The sequence below is a fragment of the Oryzias melastigma genome, unplaced genomic scaffold (genome assembly GCF_002922805.2).
Source record: "Oryzias melastigma strain HK-1 unplaced genomic scaffold, ASM292280v2 sc00184, whole genome shotgun sequence".
NCBI lineage: Eukaryota > Metazoa > Chordata > Actinopteri > Beloniformes > Adrianichthyidae > Oryzias > Oryzias melastigma.
This window is the reverse complement of record NW_023416879.1, coordinates 455,906-474,814: the sequence shown is the minus strand read 5'-3', so window position 1 is coordinate 474,814 and position 18,909 is coordinate 455,906. Positions and strand designations below refer to the sequence as shown.

Below are 18,909 nucleotides of genomic sequence, written 5' to 3'. Positions count from 1 at the left end.
GAGAATCTTCTTCCATTATATTTTTACTGTTCATTAGTGCTCCTCCACCACCTACAATAGAGAGAACCTCAGAGCAAAAAGTCAAAGCAGTGAAAATGCCCCAAATCTTGCTTCAGGCTTTTCTGTTTTCATGACTGTCCTTTAATGTCTGTCTGGATGTCACATCAATCCAACCAGACACAAACCACACTACCTGTGTTTCCATGTGCAAAATGTCCTTGATCAGATCATAGATTGGATTAGAATAGAACTCTGCACATGGCCCTAGAAAACTTTATCCGATGGTCAAACGTTTCCATGCGCCACACGGTTGATCAGAATAAATCACGTTGACATGCGCAGAACTGTCTAAAATACCGGAAATAGTTGTAGAAGAAGAAAAAATGAGTTCTGTTGTAAACAATCAAAGACCATGTATAGAGCGAGATGATCCACAGAACGTGCTTTCATTATTATTTATAATATTTTTAAGAGCCTGTTCTTCATAATTTTCTAAATCCATGCGGGAAATGTGCATATTGTCATCACGTAAATATGTGGGAATAAGATCAGTCTTTATTCTATTTGGATGTGATTGGAAATATGAATTTATGTGATTTTTACATAGTTTCTCAGGACTGTTCGGTGCAGGAGCGGCATTTCCGCATTCAAAAGCCGCCTCCGCCGGCTCATACCGTCCCGACGCCACTCGGAGAGTCTGTTCTCCGGGAGACACGGTTCTCCTGAATCCAGCGGGTCTCTCGGGCAGATCCGCCGGACGGACTGCGGTCCGAAGCTCACACCGTAACAAAGTACCCCCGTGTGGGGATACATGAAAGCTGTGAATCGGCTTTTCTACTCAAAGAAAAGAGTTCGCTTGTGGAGAGCAGCTGATCGGTTCTGTTGGTGCTCCAAAAACTGCCATACCCTCTATGCATGAGATAAAATCCAGCACAGTAATGACACACGATCAGAACGTGTGTTTACATGCAGCTTGATCGGATCAACCATCGGTATAACCCACCTGTCTTGATCGGAAAGAAATTGGATCCGAAAGAGTCTGATCGGGCCAGAGTATTCCGAACGGCGTGTTTACATGACGCATTTCTGTTCTGATCAGGCGTTTATTCCCATTACTTGGGGCCATGTAAACGTAGCTAATGATTCATTTCTCTTTCATGATCATGTTTGGCACTTCCGTGCTTTGAAGAGGACGCTATCCACACACCACTCCCAAACTCTCACCCACACACACGAATATCACTGCACGCAAAAAAGAAACACTGTAAGAATACGTTTTTAATTTTAATTCTCATAAATTAAATAACAATCACTGAAAAATTTTTTCTGTACATGATCCTCTATGAATGAACATGTCATGTTGGTTTCTGCGTGGTGAAAACGTGACGTCTCTAACGTGAATGTTCTCTAAATGTTAATGAGGAACTCATATTTGAACATCCTTCACTTTAAAAAGGGGCGGAGACCACAGAGAACTCTATGTTTCCTGAAGAAAACCTGCTACCGACCAGGTTTCGTTCACAGACTCAGTTACCATAGTGATTGATTCTGAGTTCCGCTTAACCCGCTTCTTGGAACGGGCTTGGTTTAACCCACTTTCACAGGTTTGAGTTATCTCTCTTTCTGGAACCGAAAACTCAAGAGTTTTCCTGAATTCGGAGTTCATAAACTCAGAGTTTCAACAAAACCTGCTTCTTGGAACGGGCCCCAGAGGTGTTGTTGGGTTATGCTTAAACACAAAATCATACTGTAACTTTTTAACATGATCAACACTTTTCTCCTTCACAATCTACTGGAATTACTTTGATCCTGCTAACAATTAAAATTAAATTAAAGTCAATCAAAGAAGATAAACCCTGAAGCTCTGATTGACCTTCATTGCTGCATCCACTCCCTCTCAGAATGACTTCCTTGAGGTCTGCAGTTGGCGACCGCCATGGTGGGTGGGGGCTGCAGGTCAGGTGTGTCTGCGGCCTCTGCTGCTGCCGATGACTCATGGCGGCTCGGTTACGTCCAGAAAGCTTCCTTTTGTCCACGCTGGGAGAGAAACTGGGGGATTAAAAGCGGGAGGAGGGGAAACCGCCGACAGGCAGCAGCCTGTCGATGGTGATTATACATGACAGGATGCAATTTCAGGGCGCACGCTTGAGTGTCCACGTGTGCAGTTAGTCATCGCCATGTAGGTGTTTAGAGACGAAACACAAAAACAATCCCATTTCAGTTGTCATTAACATGCACGCTCCGTGTCCTGCTGTTCCAGTCATGGACGGAAAGAGCAAAAGGACAGGATGGAGACGCGGAGGGGAAGAAGAGGAAGAGGCCAGGAGAGCAGCAGAGAGGAGGTGCAGAGGAGACCACGGCACATGAAAGCGGCGCCAAAAAGAAAAAAGCGCTGGAGTCCTCCTCCAGGCTTTCTGCCTTTGCTTTTAACCAGAACTGAACCAGATGGAAGCTGATTCTGGAAATGTGTTTGACCTGTTGGTTTTTAGGAGAGCTCCTTCAGAACCAGCTGGTTCTGAAGGACAACCTGTTGGTTTTTAGGAGATAAACCTTTTCAATGTTATTCCAGTCAAGTTTTATTCCTGATGGAAGGAAATGTTTTCTAATAAATAAAATGTGTCCTCTTTAGAGCATCTCACCGTGTTTTTTCTGCTTCAAAGTGATGGGAAAACCCAGTTCTGATCCGGTATGTTAAAAAAAGGTTTTGGATCCCGTTTGGGTGCAAAACGTGAGGAAGTTTGTTCTTTGCGGCACTGCTGAAGATGGACGGATGGCGGCAGGAAAAAAATATCAACAGCTGGCGGACTGCAGCTGCTTTTCTCTGGTTCTGGTTCTGGTTCCGAGACTTAAACAGGAAATAAACATGAGCACACATTTACTGAAGATGTTGACGTTTGACTCACAGCTAAAGGGAACTCTTTGCTTTAAAATAAATATAAATATTTAAGCAAAAAAAAATAATATATTTAAAAATATAGATATTTACATTTTTCACATACTGTGACTTTTCAACATGATCAACATAATTGCAGTAGATTGTGAAGGAAGCTGCTCAATCCACTGTTGATTATGTTAACAATTTAAAAATGACAGTTAATCAAAGATGAACACTGGAGCTGCAGAGTTAGAGGGTTAATCCCAAACCTGATCGATATAAGATTTAAACCGGACTGTCTTAGCGCATCCTCAGCACTAACGTGGTAGGAGATGATAAAAGAGCTCAAACTTTTCCCGCTTTTTCAAACAATCAGGAAAAGTCCCGTCGAATCTCCTCCCGCGGGGCTGAGACGTAACAGAGTATCCTGAAGAGTAATAGATTACTGATTGCAGCTGTTCACCGACCAACCTGAGTCAGAGGGCGCTGACCCCGCCCCCCGGCTTCTGTCAGCCAATCAGGTGGCTCCGCGGATGGACCGCTGCTATAAATCTGCGGGATGTTGACGCTGCGGGAAGAGCGCGCGCGTGAGTGTGTGAGTGATCCAAAACATTTCCGAGTAACGCAACACGCAGAAAGTGATCCAACAAGTTTACAGCTGTGCAGGAAGTGACGGAAAGAAAGATGGAGCACTCCAAACAGAGCAGGTACGGCTCCCCGGACCGGAAGGACGCCGCCGCCGCCGGCTCCGTCATCAACGGGCACTTTGACGGGCTGGTGAGGCGGGTGAGCGGCGCTCCGCAGGCGGCGGAGCCCGGCGCGCGCAGGGCCGCCTCCGCGGTGATGGAGAGCTGGAAGGAGGAGCGGACCAGGAGCGTGGAGGACAACGAGATGAGCCTGCCGTCCCTGGCCGCCGCCTACACCACCATCCTGCGGGGGCTGGGGGAGGACCCGCAGCGCCAGGGGCTCCTCAAGACCCCGTGGAGGGCCGCCACCGCCATGCAGTTCTTCACCAAGGGCTACCAGGAGAAGATCATCGGTGAGTTTACAAATCCACAAAGCCGCTCAGAGGGGGCGGGGATTGGCCTGACAGCCACAGGTGCAGCCAGTGGTGGAGGGAGGGTGCTCTCACCGGAGCTCGCGCCTCCCAAAACCCAGACGCTCCTTCAGATAGGAAACCTGCACTGCTGGGTGGTCAGGGACCACATCATGATACTGCCACCTCTCTTCGCACTTCTTGTGCTATCCTCGCCATGTTTACATTAAAAATGGGGTCATCTGGACCCTCCAAGACAGCACACTGAACTTCCGTGCCACTTTTGTCATGGGAGGGATCTCACATCAATGTAAGGGTGGGGTGATCTAGAGCACGGGGGTTAGTCCAGCAATTTATTCCATTTAAAAATCATTTTTATCTCCAAAACTGCTAATTAATCCTAATAATACACAGATTAATGAGTAACATCTGATTTTACTTTTGGCTGCAGAAATGACAAAACATCACTGCTCATACTAGCTGAGAAATCAAGTGTTTGATCGAAACAGCCCATAAAGGTGATGTTCATGTTGCGATTCAGGAGAAAAATAAGAATATTGTAATAGAAGTGACCATTTAGACTTCCCTATCGCCTCAAACCATTAGACCCTTAGATCCTTAAATTTATTCAAAAAAAGAGAAAATCTGATGTATAATCTGGTGCACCTTCATTCTTATTGAGTCTTATTCTTCATCAACCAGAGAGCCACAATGAAGGAGCCAAAGAGCCACGTGTGGCTCTGGAGCTGCAGGCTGCAGACCCCTGGATTATAGACTTGAAATGATTGTCGTATTAAAAAAAAAAAAAAAACTCTTTTGTTAAATTTTGCTGAAAATCTTGAGAAATTCTTTCAAAATATTTGTGATACTGAAAGCTGGAGGTTCTGAAGATTAGGAGGAAATATAACTCTCTGTTTCATTCACATGAAGCCAAAAAAGATCAAGAACTCGTTCATGTAAAAACTGAAGAACTTTGATCTGTAGAAAAAAAGATCTCTAATGAAAATAATGCAACAAATGTCAGCTTGAAGTTTGAACATTGTTAATTATAAACAGTAAGAGATAAAAATATATATATATTTATGCTGTTAGTCAGAGCTAAACTTATCCATCATTTTGTGAGAAAACTACCATGAAAAGGACCAACCTGACTGTTCCAACTTCCTCCATGTTTAAGGAAATTCAGTCAAAATTTGAACTAAAATGTTCTCAGAAATGTCAGCGATTAGACCAGGGGTCTCCAAACTACGGCCCACGGGCCGAACCCAGCCTCCTAACACTATCAGAGACACATGATTTTTTCTTTTTCTCAATCTGGCTGATCGAGACCGACAAAGAATGTTTTTTTTCTTTTAAACTGTGTCGGGAGATGATGGACTATTTATTTGCTTAATTTTTAAAATGTTTTAGTATTGTTTTTTTCTGTAAAGATTATAGAAATTAATTATTTCAAATTTGGCTATGTGTGGCTTGCAGGAAAATCATTAATGTTTAGACACATTTCTGTTTCCTCATTTATTTTCCAAAATGTATTCCATCCTTTTTAATAGAAAGAGATTTGATTATTGCTTTTAACCCTTTAACACCTGAGGCGTCGCCGGTGACGCTTAAACACAAAATCTTTAATGTTCTGTAATTTTTCATCATGAGAGAAGGCTCGTTGAGCCACTTTTCTCCTTCACAATCTCGTGGAATGACGTTGATGGTGTTAACAATAAAACAATGATAGTAAATCAAAGTACATAGACCCTGGAGCTCTGGTGTTAAATGGTTACGTCTGTTTTGCTGCAGAAGCGTTGCCCGTCTGTTCAAACATAAAGCCGCCACGCTTCAGATTTTCCTCATGGACAGTTTTGCTGAGTCATGTTTGGTTCGGACAAATCCCTGTGAGCAGGTTCATTTGCAGTCTCACATGAGCCAAATCCTTCCACGCCAAGGCCTGTTAGATTGGCTGGAATTGGGGATCTGCCCCTTCTTTGCCCCATCTGGAGGTAGTTTTGTTGTCACGGGGGGGTTTGTGCATCCTGTGAAGCCATAAATGAAGGAATGCAGGGAGAGACTGGGCAGTGGGAAGAGGTCAGTGCCGTTTCCTTTTCACGAGGTTACAAATACCTGCCCACCTTTCTGAGAGGGGTCCATAATGTTTGTGGTACAGACGGGTGGCGTCATTCGCGTTCTGGCTGCTGATTGGCTGCTGCAGGAGCCTCCCCTTTGACTGACACAACAACCAAAAACACATGTAAAGCAAAGGCTGAAGCTTTTAATGGAGAGTTTCAGAAGGACGTGCACGTCCTTCTGAAAACACGTGCACGTGTTGGAACTGCAGTTGTTGGAACACGTGCACGTGTTGATATTTGCACTGAGGTCAGGGGGTTCATCACAACCTGAGCTTCAAATCCTCCTCCTGCAGCATCTGACCAGCCAAGCACAGAGAGCAAAAGTTATAGAGATGAGGTCAAAGGACACCTGAAAAACACCTGAAAGACACTTGGAGGACACCTGGAAGACGCCGGGAGGACACCTGGAAGACGCCGGGAGGACACCTGGAGGACGCCGGGAGGACACCTGGAGGACGCCGGGAGGACACCTGGAAGACGCCTGGAGGACACCTGGAAGACGCCTGGAGGACACCTGGAGGACGCCTGGCAGACACCTGGCAGACACCTGGAGGACACCTGGAGGACACCTGGAAGACGCCTGGAGGACACCTGGAAGACGCCTGGAGGACGCCTGGCAGACACCTGGAGGACACCTGGAGGACGCCTGGAGGACGCCTGGAAGACGCCGGGAGGACACCTGGAGGACGCCGGGAGGACGCCTGGAGGACACCTGCTCTCTGTCTGCAGATCTGAGGGTCATGAAAGCAGCACCATCCACACCTTTAACAGGGAGGGCCATATTCAGGAGCTGTTTTAGGGCTGAACTTTTTCTAAACTATTATCATTAAGTGCAAATGTAATTTTTTCAAAGATAATTTAATGTCTTTAATCATTCCATCAATCTAGTCTTCCCAAAATAATTTGTCTTTCATGCCGAGTTAGAATAAATAAACGGAAGCATAAGTATTTTGGGGAAAAAGTTTTGAATTAAATCTTTAATTCAAAACATATTAAGAGTAAATAATAAATACTGCTATCTTGTGCAAAAGAGCAAAATCGGTATTTAACTGTGTGTCAAAATAGGGATCAAACACTTCGGCCAAATACATAGGACAAATACAAGCGCTATATTTGCTTACAAAGAATTAAATAAATATCATCTTGGCAGCATTTAAAAATGTCCCATGAAGCATTGTGATATTTCACTGAATTAATACTTTCTTGAACACCTACCTAGAACTGAGGCGGACCAAACCGCCTTAGAAAGTCCTGCAGTTCCAACCACTTCTTAGTCGGGGCGCTTCTGTACATTCCACATTTTGGCAAGATTGAAGGAAACACCAAGCAGACAAATGTCTAGTCCTCTTTGTCCTCTGACCGGTAGCTGTGGCTCCTCTCTACACCACTTTTGCCAACAAACCGTCTTCCAACTTTTTTTTTTCTCTGTAGATGTTCTTTTTACCTAAAAAAAACAGAGCTTCTGTCATTTCCTCCTGTGGGTCTGTGGATTCACACTGAAGCAAATTAGACAAGTGTTCATCTGCAAGTGAATACAGACTTTCAATCTCTTTTTTTTTCTGGTTCAAGCCAGAGGTTTTTACAGCTGACAAATGAATTAGAAAAATACAATGTGCCAGTGAGAATGTATCCTTCTGCTTGTATGGTAGAGTTGGCAGAATCCTGAAATCTGTTTGTCACATAGATTTATCGAGGAACAATTTTACAATCATGATATTTAGTCCTGCCATTTATTCTCTATGGGTTCTCACCAAGTACAGATCTTTTATTTTCATTTGAAGAGGCTGTAAACCGTTATATTCATCATCCTTTGGTGAGACGTTCCTTTGGAGGTAGATAAGGGGCGCACGTTACACCAATGTGTCTGTCACCTACTTGAATTATTTCATTTTTGTTCTGTTGTTTACAACAATTTTGGACTAAGTAGTGACATTGCCATGCTTACTATTGTTAACACTGAATTTTACAGATAATTAAAATTCAAATGGTGTCAATTCTTGCCAAACACAATATTACTGATTTGCACTAAAGTGTCTATTATTTGTTGCACAAAATAAGACACTAGTTGTTTATTATGATTGTATTCAAGCTAATAAATGGGGATATATTTTCTCAAAAATGTGTTGTTCTATATAATCTGAGTTATTAGAGATGATTTTGACCAATTATTGCATTATCACAATATTACCAATATCGTGAGCCATGTATCGCGTATCACATCGTATTGTGAGGTACCCAGTGGTTCCCAGCCCTAGTCAGTACACAGTTTAAGTCACCACCCATAATAAAAGTACCTTCTGCATTATCTGCTACTAGATATGCAAGTTTTTGGAAAAAAATGACTTAAGATTGAGTGGGAATAATTGGTGCTATCAAGACAACCACCTTTGTGTCTTCTACACAAACACAGTCACAACCCACAAAAGGGGCTTTTACGGTATTAGCAGTGTCTGTGTAGTATTTACAGAGTATGTGGGTTAAATGTGTTTCAGTGGACTTATTTGATGAACCGTTTCTACAGGCTGAGGAAACTCTGCCCCTTCAGTCAGACTCTTCTTGTGTTGCATTAATGATCGGCTGATTACAGCATTTTGAGCATCCAGAGAGTCCTGCAGAAAGACCTCCGCTCCAGCAGAGGAATGAAACATGGAAACTGGATTACTGTTTGTCTCCGTGGTCCCCTGAAGGAATCCTCTCCCACAATGGGTTTGTGAGCTGAGAACTCAAGTATTTCCAGTCAGTGGTTCTGGCTGCACCATGAAGGCAAGGTCAGATGATCCAACTCTGCGTTAAATTCCCCCTCTATAGCTCTGCCCCTTTCTACTCAAACTGTATTTGAGCTTTTGACTTGACACCATCTCATTTCATTGATTCCCAACGTAAACAAAGTTAAAATAAAACTGTCAATAATCTATCAATAAAAAAAACCGTCAGTAATAATTTTTTAAGGACTATTTGTGGTTTACAGCAGATAGTCAGAAAACAGACTATTTAGATTACCAAGTAACAAAACAAATAGTAATAATAATGGAAAGAGGCCAGACGTTTCACATAAACTTTATTTCAGTACTTTCTACATATTCAATAATATCTTCAAATGCTTAGTAACCAATTAACGTTTTTTCTTTTGCATCATTTGTACTTTGGTTTGATATTTTCAATACTCAAAGGCCTACACCATGATTTCCTTAAGGCTTTCAGAATGAACTATATCCACATATATGATCATATATTACCTTTGGAACTCTACAAAATAAATTATTTATGAAATACTCGTTATTTTTGTGAACTCTTTTCTAGAGCTGGGCTGATAAAATCGATTAATTAATTTGAATCAAATGAAGCCTTTTGATTCAATACTATTGCCTCTTGACCAGGACTCCCTTGAAAACCAGATCACTGGATCTCAATGCGATTTTTATTTTTTATTTATTTATTTTTTTTTCCTGTTTAAATAATGGTTAAATAAAATAAGCTTAATAGATCAATTATCGATTCATAAAAATAGATTGAATTAGCACATAAAGCTAAAGTCTGCTATCTTGATGCTAACGTTTAATAGAATTTTCCATAGGACAGCTAATGCTAACGCTCAGTCAGTCAGCCTAAACATACATTGTTGAATAAATGAACATCTTTGTAAACTCACAGACATGACATTTCCAAACTCTTTTAAGGGAATATTTGTTTAAAACTAACAATTTGTTGTCTAAAATACAGTTTTTCCTCATATCCATCATACTTCTTTCAGAATAAGCTCTAATGCTATAGTGCGATCGCCACCTAGTGTCCAAACTGAAGCGTCCTCCAGGAGAAGCAGAACAATGTTTCCAATGTTAATGATCTGAACATTTTAGTTAGAACTTCTCCTTTAGAGAATCCATGTAACACTGGATGATATTAACAATCTCATTATTTCACTGATACATTTACAGTATGTGAACTGTGTTAGAGTAATATAAATATATTCACGATATATCCCAAGACTGTACCAGAGCAATTTTTCACTCTTTTTTAAGGGTATGACTTGAATTGAATCTACCTGAATTTAAATGTATTTGATTGTAATAAAATGGTCAAATGAATTGTATTTAATGATCACAGCGATAAACACAGCAACTGGATCTCATATACCAGTTTCTTGTGTCCAGAAATTCATGCTGCTTTTCTTTTGGTAAATTACAAAATATTTGTTTTTTAAGGGAACAATCAATATCGTCTGATTTCAACAACAAAATATTCTTCAGTAAAAGAAAAAATAAAATGAATGTGCTTTAACTAATAAGTTTCTAAAAGTGTGACTGCAAGATTGCTAAGTCTTGCATTCAAACAGTTCATTAACCTTAAGGAGTGCTTCAAAAGTGAAGGAAAAACAAACCCATTCTTTCCTGAAACATGTCAGTGTGATGACAGGATGAATGAGGCTAGGATGTTTTATTTACATGACAGTCAGTGCTGCAGCTCAAGTTTTCTCAAAGCTGAAATAAATGTGTATTTCACTGCTAATCACTACGACATTGCTCATTTTTCAGAGCGTCTACATCACTCTGATCCATCAGGTCTCCTTGCATGACCTTCTGCAGCTCCACTGCTTCACTTGTTCTTATCTGAGCCTCTACGAAGCTCCATAATCTACGTTTTTAGATGATACTGGCAGCAACATGGCTCAGAGTTTCGGTTTAGTACCCATTCCAAGAAGAAACGAAGTAGTACATGTCTTATAACAACCAAAACCGCGAGGCTGACTGAACATTTGAAGGATCTTGTTGTTGTTTTGGACGCGGTGTAGAGCAGCTCACAGAGGCTCAGTGTGCTCTGCTGTCAACTAGTGGTCAGAGGTGGAAGTGGAAAACAAAAGCAAGATGGTGAAGGACGCTCATAATTAATTAAATAATATCGCCATGGGAACATTTTAAATCGGTGCAAGTATCGCCAAACAAAGTATCGTGACATATCGCCAAATCGATCTTTTTTTTCCTACACCCCACTTTTAAAGTCCCCCTCTGATGAAGATCTTGTTTTGAGTTTTTCACATGTCTGTGTGTCATTTTCTTCTGAAGAGAACAAATGTAACTAGAAAAGTTGCATTACCTGCGATAATGCATGTGTGAATGCATCTTTGCTGAATGTTGTCGCTGAATATGCTGCAAACATTTGCTGAAGATGCTGTAAGGACTAACTGTAATTGCTGAAGGAATTGCTGAAAGTAGCTTAAGAAAGAATTAGCCTTAAAAACCGGAGAAAGTGTCAAATTAGCCAAAAAAGATAAAATTATGCTAATATGTCAGCAAAACTCAAAGTTGTCTTAAAAACGTAGTTAGTTATAATGTTCTCAACATGCTGAACGGTTTGATACCCATATTGCATAGGTTTGAAATTGCACAAAAAGTTGTAAGAATTTTGTGGAAAAAACAGACAATTTGTGTAAATTTGTGAACACAACCATGTAAAAGCTTAAAATTGCTTAAATTTAACAATGTATAGTAAAAGCATGAATTTCCTGAACATGCTGGATGTGTATAATTGCATAAAATGCTGAATTTGCTTAAAATTTGCACAAATTTGTGTAAAGTTGTGTAAAGTTGTGTTAAATTGTGTAATTTTGTGTAACTTGCATGAATTTTAACAATGCTGGAAGTACAAGCATGAATTTCTGGACATGCTGAATGTTTTAAATTGCTTAAATTGCATAAAGTGTGTAATTTGCAGGAATTTGTAAAAAATCCTATTAGTTATAATGGGACTGAAAAAACGCACAAATTGTGTAACTACGCAAAAACTGTAAAGTGCACAACTACTAATAATACAAGCGATAATGTCCTTAACGAGCTGAACGTTTTGATACCAAGATTGTGTAAATCGCATAAAGTGTGATAAAGTTTTTACGTGTCAAAAAACGTACGGAAGAAAACGTAAATGAAGAATCTCAATAGTGTGAATGCATTGAATGCATTCACACAATAAGAAATCATTTTGTTTTTGCATTTCTGAGTATTTCTCCTTTTAAATCAATCAAACTGTCTTGGACAGACTCTGTTTGAATGAATGATCTTCTTTCCATCAACAGCTCTGCTGCACATGCACTAAACCCTCATCTGTTCCTAGTGTCTAGTTCAGGTTCTGGAGAAGAGAAGATGGTATCTTCACATTGACTGCAGTCAAATGAGCCGCCGTTCACATTTCTGTGGTCAAATCAGCATCACTGGATTTTTGGTGTGAGTTTCATCCAATACTTACGGTAGCAGGACTGAGAACGCTGGAAAATCTCCACCAGACTCCACGGAGCTTCTTGATGTGACCACGGAAATGTGAACGGCGGCTCATTTGACCGCAGTTGGAAAGGATTGTAAATCAATGAAAGAGCATTTTGATGTTAGCTTTGATTATTTTATCAAGAACTCTGAGAAACCAATGATTGAATGTATTGATCACAGTCAATAAACATTGGAGAATTAGCTAAAAGAGTCTTTGGTGAACTGGAAGGAGAAAGAATCAGGATTTTGGAGGAAGTTCTGTCCATGAAGATCTTCACTTCCTCGTTCAGTGTCTACAGATGGTTTGGACCCACAGCTGCACTGAATGTTCAAACTGCTTGTTTCAGTGTCAGCATCCTTTGACTCAGCAGAGAAACCTCTTCACAGACATTTGATCTGTGAAAAAAGCTGAAGCTTCTCTGGATGAAATATGAAGTTCTGGATTCAATGGGAAGTAATCATGCCAATATAATACGTGTTTGAGCACCATGTCATCCCAAAGAGTCAAACAAAAGCTTTCCTTTCAATTTAACTAAAAAAAGTCCCTTAAAAATGTGTATTTGTTTCAGCCAATGAAGAAAAATGACCAGGGCGGAGACTAACTCCACTGTGAAGTGATGGAGGCATTACAGCAACAACTTTACGCCTCATTAGTTTTGTCGTCGACTTTTATTTCTCTGACATTTTAACACTTTCTCTTCCAAATGTCATCACAAAAATACTGGAGGTGACTGTAAGTTTTTAATGTGAAGCGAGTGTTTCCTGCAAGCTTTCATTAAACTGTTTTTATTACATTTCTTGATAAAATGGAATAAAAGCATCAATTAGGAAAAAAGAGACTCAGAATGAACACTTCCTCTAAAACAGTAAAGATGAAACCCCAGCATGCATTGAGACTGTGATGACCTTGTGTACACACTACAGTTGTGTGTTAAAGACACACTAAAGGAACAACCTGCACGAGCTGTTTGTGTGACCCCCCCTCTCAGATCCAGCTCCGTTAAACAGATAGCCATTCAGGAAATTAAAAAGGAGAGCAAGACACGTCTGTGTCGTCACAAACAGATAAAGGTGTGTTTACCGAACCCTGGCTCCAAAAAATGCAATAAAGCTAAAACAGGAAGGAGGAAGCAGAGCTAAATTTAGCTTGCCGTGTTTGTCTGGCAGAAACACACCAACCAGTCCACGATAAAGAGCCTCCTGCTGGACTGTGGAGGAGAACCGGACTTCTTCTGGTGCCTGTGGAGTCTACCATCCAGCCTAAACCAAAGACACGCAGGACACAGGATTTGTCCTGATAATGTTGCTGTGATAACTGCTGTACACCATTGATCTATCCGTGTTCTCCTCTAGCTGGATCTGGGTTTCGTGGTCAGCAGTTTTAGTAGAGACTTCATTCGTCACAGAAACTTTCTCCAGTTTTGTTTGGGGAATCTTTAGGTCATGGGTGCCCAAAGTGGGGCCCGCAGGCCAAATTTGGCCCGCCAAAGGTTATGTTTTGGCCCGCCAAGTCGTGACTGTGGAAGTCACGGAGTGTTTAGTTCAAACTTACAAAGCATTCACACAATTAATTCAAATTGAAGACGCAAAAAATGTCTCTTATATTCAATGTAAACGTTTTCCAAGCATACGTGTGCATGTCATGGAAACAGGACTTTAGCATCAGGGCAGATTTTTCACTATTTTAAGTTCCTGTATTCCTTTTCTTCCTCCACAGACGTGTTGAATGACGCCATCTTCGATGAAGACCACGACGAGATGGTGATTGTCAAAGACATCGATATGTTCTCCATGTGTGAACACCACCTGGTGCCCATCTTCGGCAGGGTGAGAGGACCTCAGACACAAACAGACCATAGAACACAAACACGCAACTGTATTAAAACCTTACGGGAAAATGAAATTAGTTCATTTTTATGCCAACTGGTAGTAAAAGCAGCAAAGATGTTATTGTGGTAAACAGGACTGCTTTATTCTTGAGTCCTATCAAGAGCAAGAGAATGAAGCTACGCCCTCCAATTACATTAAGAGCAAGGTGAATACCTGAGGTAAACCTACAAAAAGAGACAAATAAGATCAAGAAATCTGAAAAATAAATCAGTCATGACAACAGCTGCAAAAGTTAAAACCTGCACAGAATAAAAACCCAAAGTTTTTCAAATCTCACAACTCAATATGTTTTTTTGAATCAAAGTGTTGTTTAACATTTGTTTAACACAAAAACTTCACTTTTGTGTGTCTACTAACATACGCAGTAGTTGTACTAAAATATGAACCTGCTCTGTCTATGTTCTGGCTCCGCCCTATATAAATTCCCACCCATTGACTGTATATAATAGCTGGACTGAGTGGTTCCTCCATCTTTGGTGTTCCACATGAAAAGTACCTGCTGGCTCCAAGAAGCCAGAAGCCCATAGACTTCTTCAGAGAAGTAAACAGCTGTTACTCAGTCATTCTATTGGTCAGAATAAACAATGTGGCCCTGAAACTTTTAACATCTTCTCATAATCCTCTTTTTTCATGATATTTTTTCTGTAGTTAAAATTATAAAGTGACCAATCAGATGCCTAAATAAAAAAAAAAAAAGGTGGAGCCTGCTGGCCCCGATATCCAGCGTTCAACACAGATTTGTGTTAATCAATCATTTTATGGTAGGGGTGTGGCCTTCCCAAAAGTTCAGCCATGATTGGTGAGAATGGTTGCCATAGAAATGCTGCTTACTGGTGACATCTGGCTCCAGCATGAAGGCATCCATATCACAAAATAATGGCCGGCAAATTGACTTGATGTGGTTCTCTGAGGGAAACCTCTCCCACGTTGGGTTTGTGAGTGAGAACTAAAGTAGTATGTCAGCTCGGACAAGGAAGGACACAGGGGCGTGTTTTTTGATGGACAGGTTGGTGGTCTTCTGGGTGAGCTGAAGAGAGCATCAAACTTGACTTTGTTCTGTCCAGTTGCCGGTCTTGACGTGTTGAAGAGGTAGGCGGAGGAAACCAGTCAATGTCCCCGCCCCACCTCTGGTTTCTTTTTCATCCTGTCAGAACGTGATGGGGATGAGGAGGAATGTCCATCTTGTGTAAATATTTCTACGGTTGTCTCCTCCCCTCTGTGCTGCTGCGGCTCCACAGGTTTGTTTCTTGTGTGTCCCTCAGGTTGATGTAGTGCTGGACAATATGGAAAAAAATGTGTATCACGATATAAAATATTTGATATCTCATTAAAGATATATCATATATATCATGATATACGCCAATTAAGTATGTTTTCAGCTATTCTCTGAAAAAACACCTGATGTTTAGGAAATGTTGGAACAAAAGTTGTGATGTTTTTAATATATAATTGTTTTAAAAAGCTTCTAAAAACTATTAATTATGAAATAAACTTCACATTAAGGATGTCCCGATCCGATCACGTGATCGGAAATCAGGCCCGATCACGTGGTTGAAGACACGATCAAAATCGGGCTCCGATGTCTGGTCAAGATCAGATATTTAATTTATTCTTATTATGATCAGCGCTTTATATTTTAATCTTATTATTCTGGATAAATACTCCACTAGAAATCTGCATGTCATAAACAGATAACAAAATGCTATTCCTGGAAAACAGCAGCAGCTTAACCAGAAGGCTGATGTAAACAATTCAATAAAGCTAGCTAGCCGTTCACGGATTCAGACTTCTGGGATCAATAACTCTTTGGAAGACGCTTTAAACTGACAGCTAATGTCTCTAAACAACAACCTCCAAAGGCATTTCAACAGAAAAAGTTTTGTTTCTTTTTAATGTGAAGCTCTTCATGCTGCAGACAGATGGCTAAACAGCAGCTGCTAACTGCTACATGCTAGCGCCTTGATTTAACTCCTTAGGACCCGAGCTGTCCTTTGATATGCCTGTTTGATTTATCTGACAGAGAAATAACAGTTAAGAAAATTAACTACTGTGGTAATAAAACTGAAAATGTGTTGTCATAAGAACTTAAAAAGAGGAACAAAATCTTAACAAACAAACAAACAAACAAAAACAGTAAATGAAAATTAATAATGATGTGAGCTAGTCATGAACACTCATCAGAGAGATTTTAACAGAGAGCATGACTCACTGTAGGAGTCAGAAGGGAAACGGTCACGAAGCTGCGTCGTCATCCATGACTGTTGTCATCGTAAATTCGTCAAAGTTGCAGTAAAGTTGGGGTGAAAATAAAAAGTTGCAGGGTGCTCAACAAATCGCACAATATCCTGGAGGGTCTGATTTAACGGCATATTTGGCATAATAATTGATCAAATTAGCTTAGCAACGATATAAACAATGGAGGAGAAATGCCATGATAGACGCTTTTCTATTGCCCACACGATATATACCGTCATATCACCCAGTACTAGGTTGATGAAGGAATAGAAATGTGATTAAAAGACTTCAGATCTTTTACTAAGCTCATTTTGTCATATTATAGGATAGATGATGCAGGATTTGTACTAAAATCTGATCAGTAAATAAATATCTTCTGACATGTTTATTCTGCTGTACAAGGCTTTCTCAGATGTTTGGTCCCTCTTTCGTCTTTTCACTTTAAAGGGGCCATACCATGATTTTCTTAAGTCTTTCAGGGTAAATTATGTCCATATATATGAACTTTGGAACACTAAGAAACAAATAATTTATAAACTATTAGTTATTTTTGTGAAAGTCTTTTCATACCTGGAAGTAAAATGACTCATTGGCCCGATCCGAATACTTCCCTTCTCCCTTCCCCTTAGCCCTCCCCCTTCGTTCATCCCTCCATGTTTGCTCCAAACGGAGGGGGATGAAAAAAATAGTGTCTAATATTTTGGACGTGACTTCCGTTCAATGACGTCATCAACATCGCCAGTCCGCTAGCATTAGCGTGGCGCTTCCAGTGGTTGAATGTCCATAACAACAGCGATTTTATAACTTTAAGAAGGTCACACTACAACATAAAGTCATTACTTACATTTAAATGTAAACTTCTGCGGTTCACAGAGCACCAAAGGGAAGAAAAGAGCTTCTTCGCGCAATGCGATTTACTCTCGCGATAGCGGACTTTGGACCCCTCTGTTCGGAGTGTGAAACTTAAAAAGTAATAATTCCGGACACAACTTTGACTTCAACTGCCACTTCAAACCAAGGGGGAGGGCTAAGGGAGAGGGAGAAGGGGAGTATTCGGATCGGGCCACTCTCTGAGGCTCCGCCTTTTGCTCCTTTAGGGTGCCGGCCATTTCACAATGTCATCCTAGAGCCGTCCTCGTCAGCGTGTCACCCACAAAAAGAAACCTCAATTTTTTAATAAACATTGATGAACGTACAGTGTAGCCCGGGCATTTATCTTCCAAATTTTTCACACAGAATGGTGATGCTAATGGGTTCATTTTGAGCGGAAATTCAGTCCAAAAAAAGCAGACAAGACAAGATGAGCATTTCAGGATTAAATAAAAGGATGAGAACATTGTTCTGATTAGCACTGACTGTGAACGTTTCTGTTCTCTTTGAAGCTTCATCAATCTCTGTATCAAAATTCTTTTTCACTTTAATACAGATCATTTTCCTGTAGACACGCGCACCTTTCAGTCAAACTCAATAATCCATTTTTAAACCAGTTCTTCTCATTTCTCGCTCGCTTTCTCCACCAGGACATAGTTTGATCCCTCTCTCTACCAGGAGATAGTCTGCTCCCTTTCTCCACCAGGTAAAGTCTACTGCCTTTTTCCTGGTGGAGAATATAGTCTGCTCCTTTTCTCCTCCAGGAAGTAGTCTACTCCCTTTCTCTACAAGGAAAAAGTCTGCTCCACCAGGAAATTTTCTGCTTGTGTTTTCCATCAGGAAATACCAGAGGTGGGACCAAGTCATTGTTTTGCAAGTCCGAGTCAGGTCCCAAGTCTTTGTCCTCAAGTCCGAGTCAAGTCCCAAGTCAAAAGCACTCAAGTCCCAAGTCGAGTCACAAGTCAAGACCAACAAGTCTCAAGTCGAGTCACAAGTCTTACTATTAATGTTTCAAGTCATTTCAAGTCATTCAAAAAACACTTTAATATTAGTTACACAGATCATGTTTGCTTTCATGAACTGTATTTTACAAGCATTTTAGCTAAATTCCCACTGAGTTGATGCATCCCCACCTCAAAAATCCAAAATAATTTCTCTATAACAAAAACGCAGTTAACCACATTTGAAATGTGGTAAGATGGAGACGGCAGGGAACCAGGATAGTCTGGATATTTAAGGGGTCATACCATGATTTTCTTAAGCCTTTCAGAGTGAACTATATCCATATATATGATCATATATTACCTTTGGAACACTAAAAACACATTTATAGTCTCATTCATTTTAATGCAGCTAGCGGTTAGCCGCTAAGCTAGCGCCAGCTTTCACTCAGAACTTACTTGATTTTGCTGCTCCTACAGTCAGATGAAGTTGGTTGTTGTTGAATCTCTGTGAGTAATCCTTTCATCCACATGTTCTGTGAAGTGCAAACAGTTTGTTGTTGACGATCTATAAACTTTTATGCCAGGAATAAAAACACCCGCAAACTGGAACTCGCGCTTTTAAAGGGGAGGCGGGACTATGTTTTTCTGCAATTTGATTGGTTGGACTGTCACATCAATCAAACGTGGC

The 18,909-nt window shown here is 40.7% G+C and overlaps 2 protein-coding genes across 2 annotated transcripts in view; both read left to right on the top strand.

Annotated features, from left to right (window-relative positions):
- The window catches only part of wdhd1 (WD repeat and HMG-box DNA binding protein 1), a gene marked incomplete at its 5' end in the record, with an annotated part of 41,740 nt that extends 39,112 nt beyond the window's left edge, over positions 1 to 2,628 (top strand). The window contains 1 exon segment of the mRNA XM_024261202.1: positions 2,261 to 2,628. Within this exon segment, the coding sequence (XP_024116970.1) occupies positions 2,261 to 2,440 (180 nt within the window).
- Positions 2,629 to 3,430: 802 nt separating this feature from the next.
- Positions 3,431 to 18,909, top strand: part of gch1 (GTP cyclohydrolase 1) — a 47,035-nt gene continuing 31,556 nt past the window's right edge. The window contains exons 1-2 of the mRNA XM_024261201.2: positions 3,431 to 3,914; positions 14,000 to 14,109. Of these exons, the coding sequence (XP_024116969.1) occupies positions 3,560 to 3,914; positions 14,000 to 14,109 (465 nt within the window). The 5' untranslated portion in view covers positions 3,431 to 3,559. The remainder of the gene's footprint in view (positions 3,915 to 13,999; positions 14,110 to 18,909) is intronic.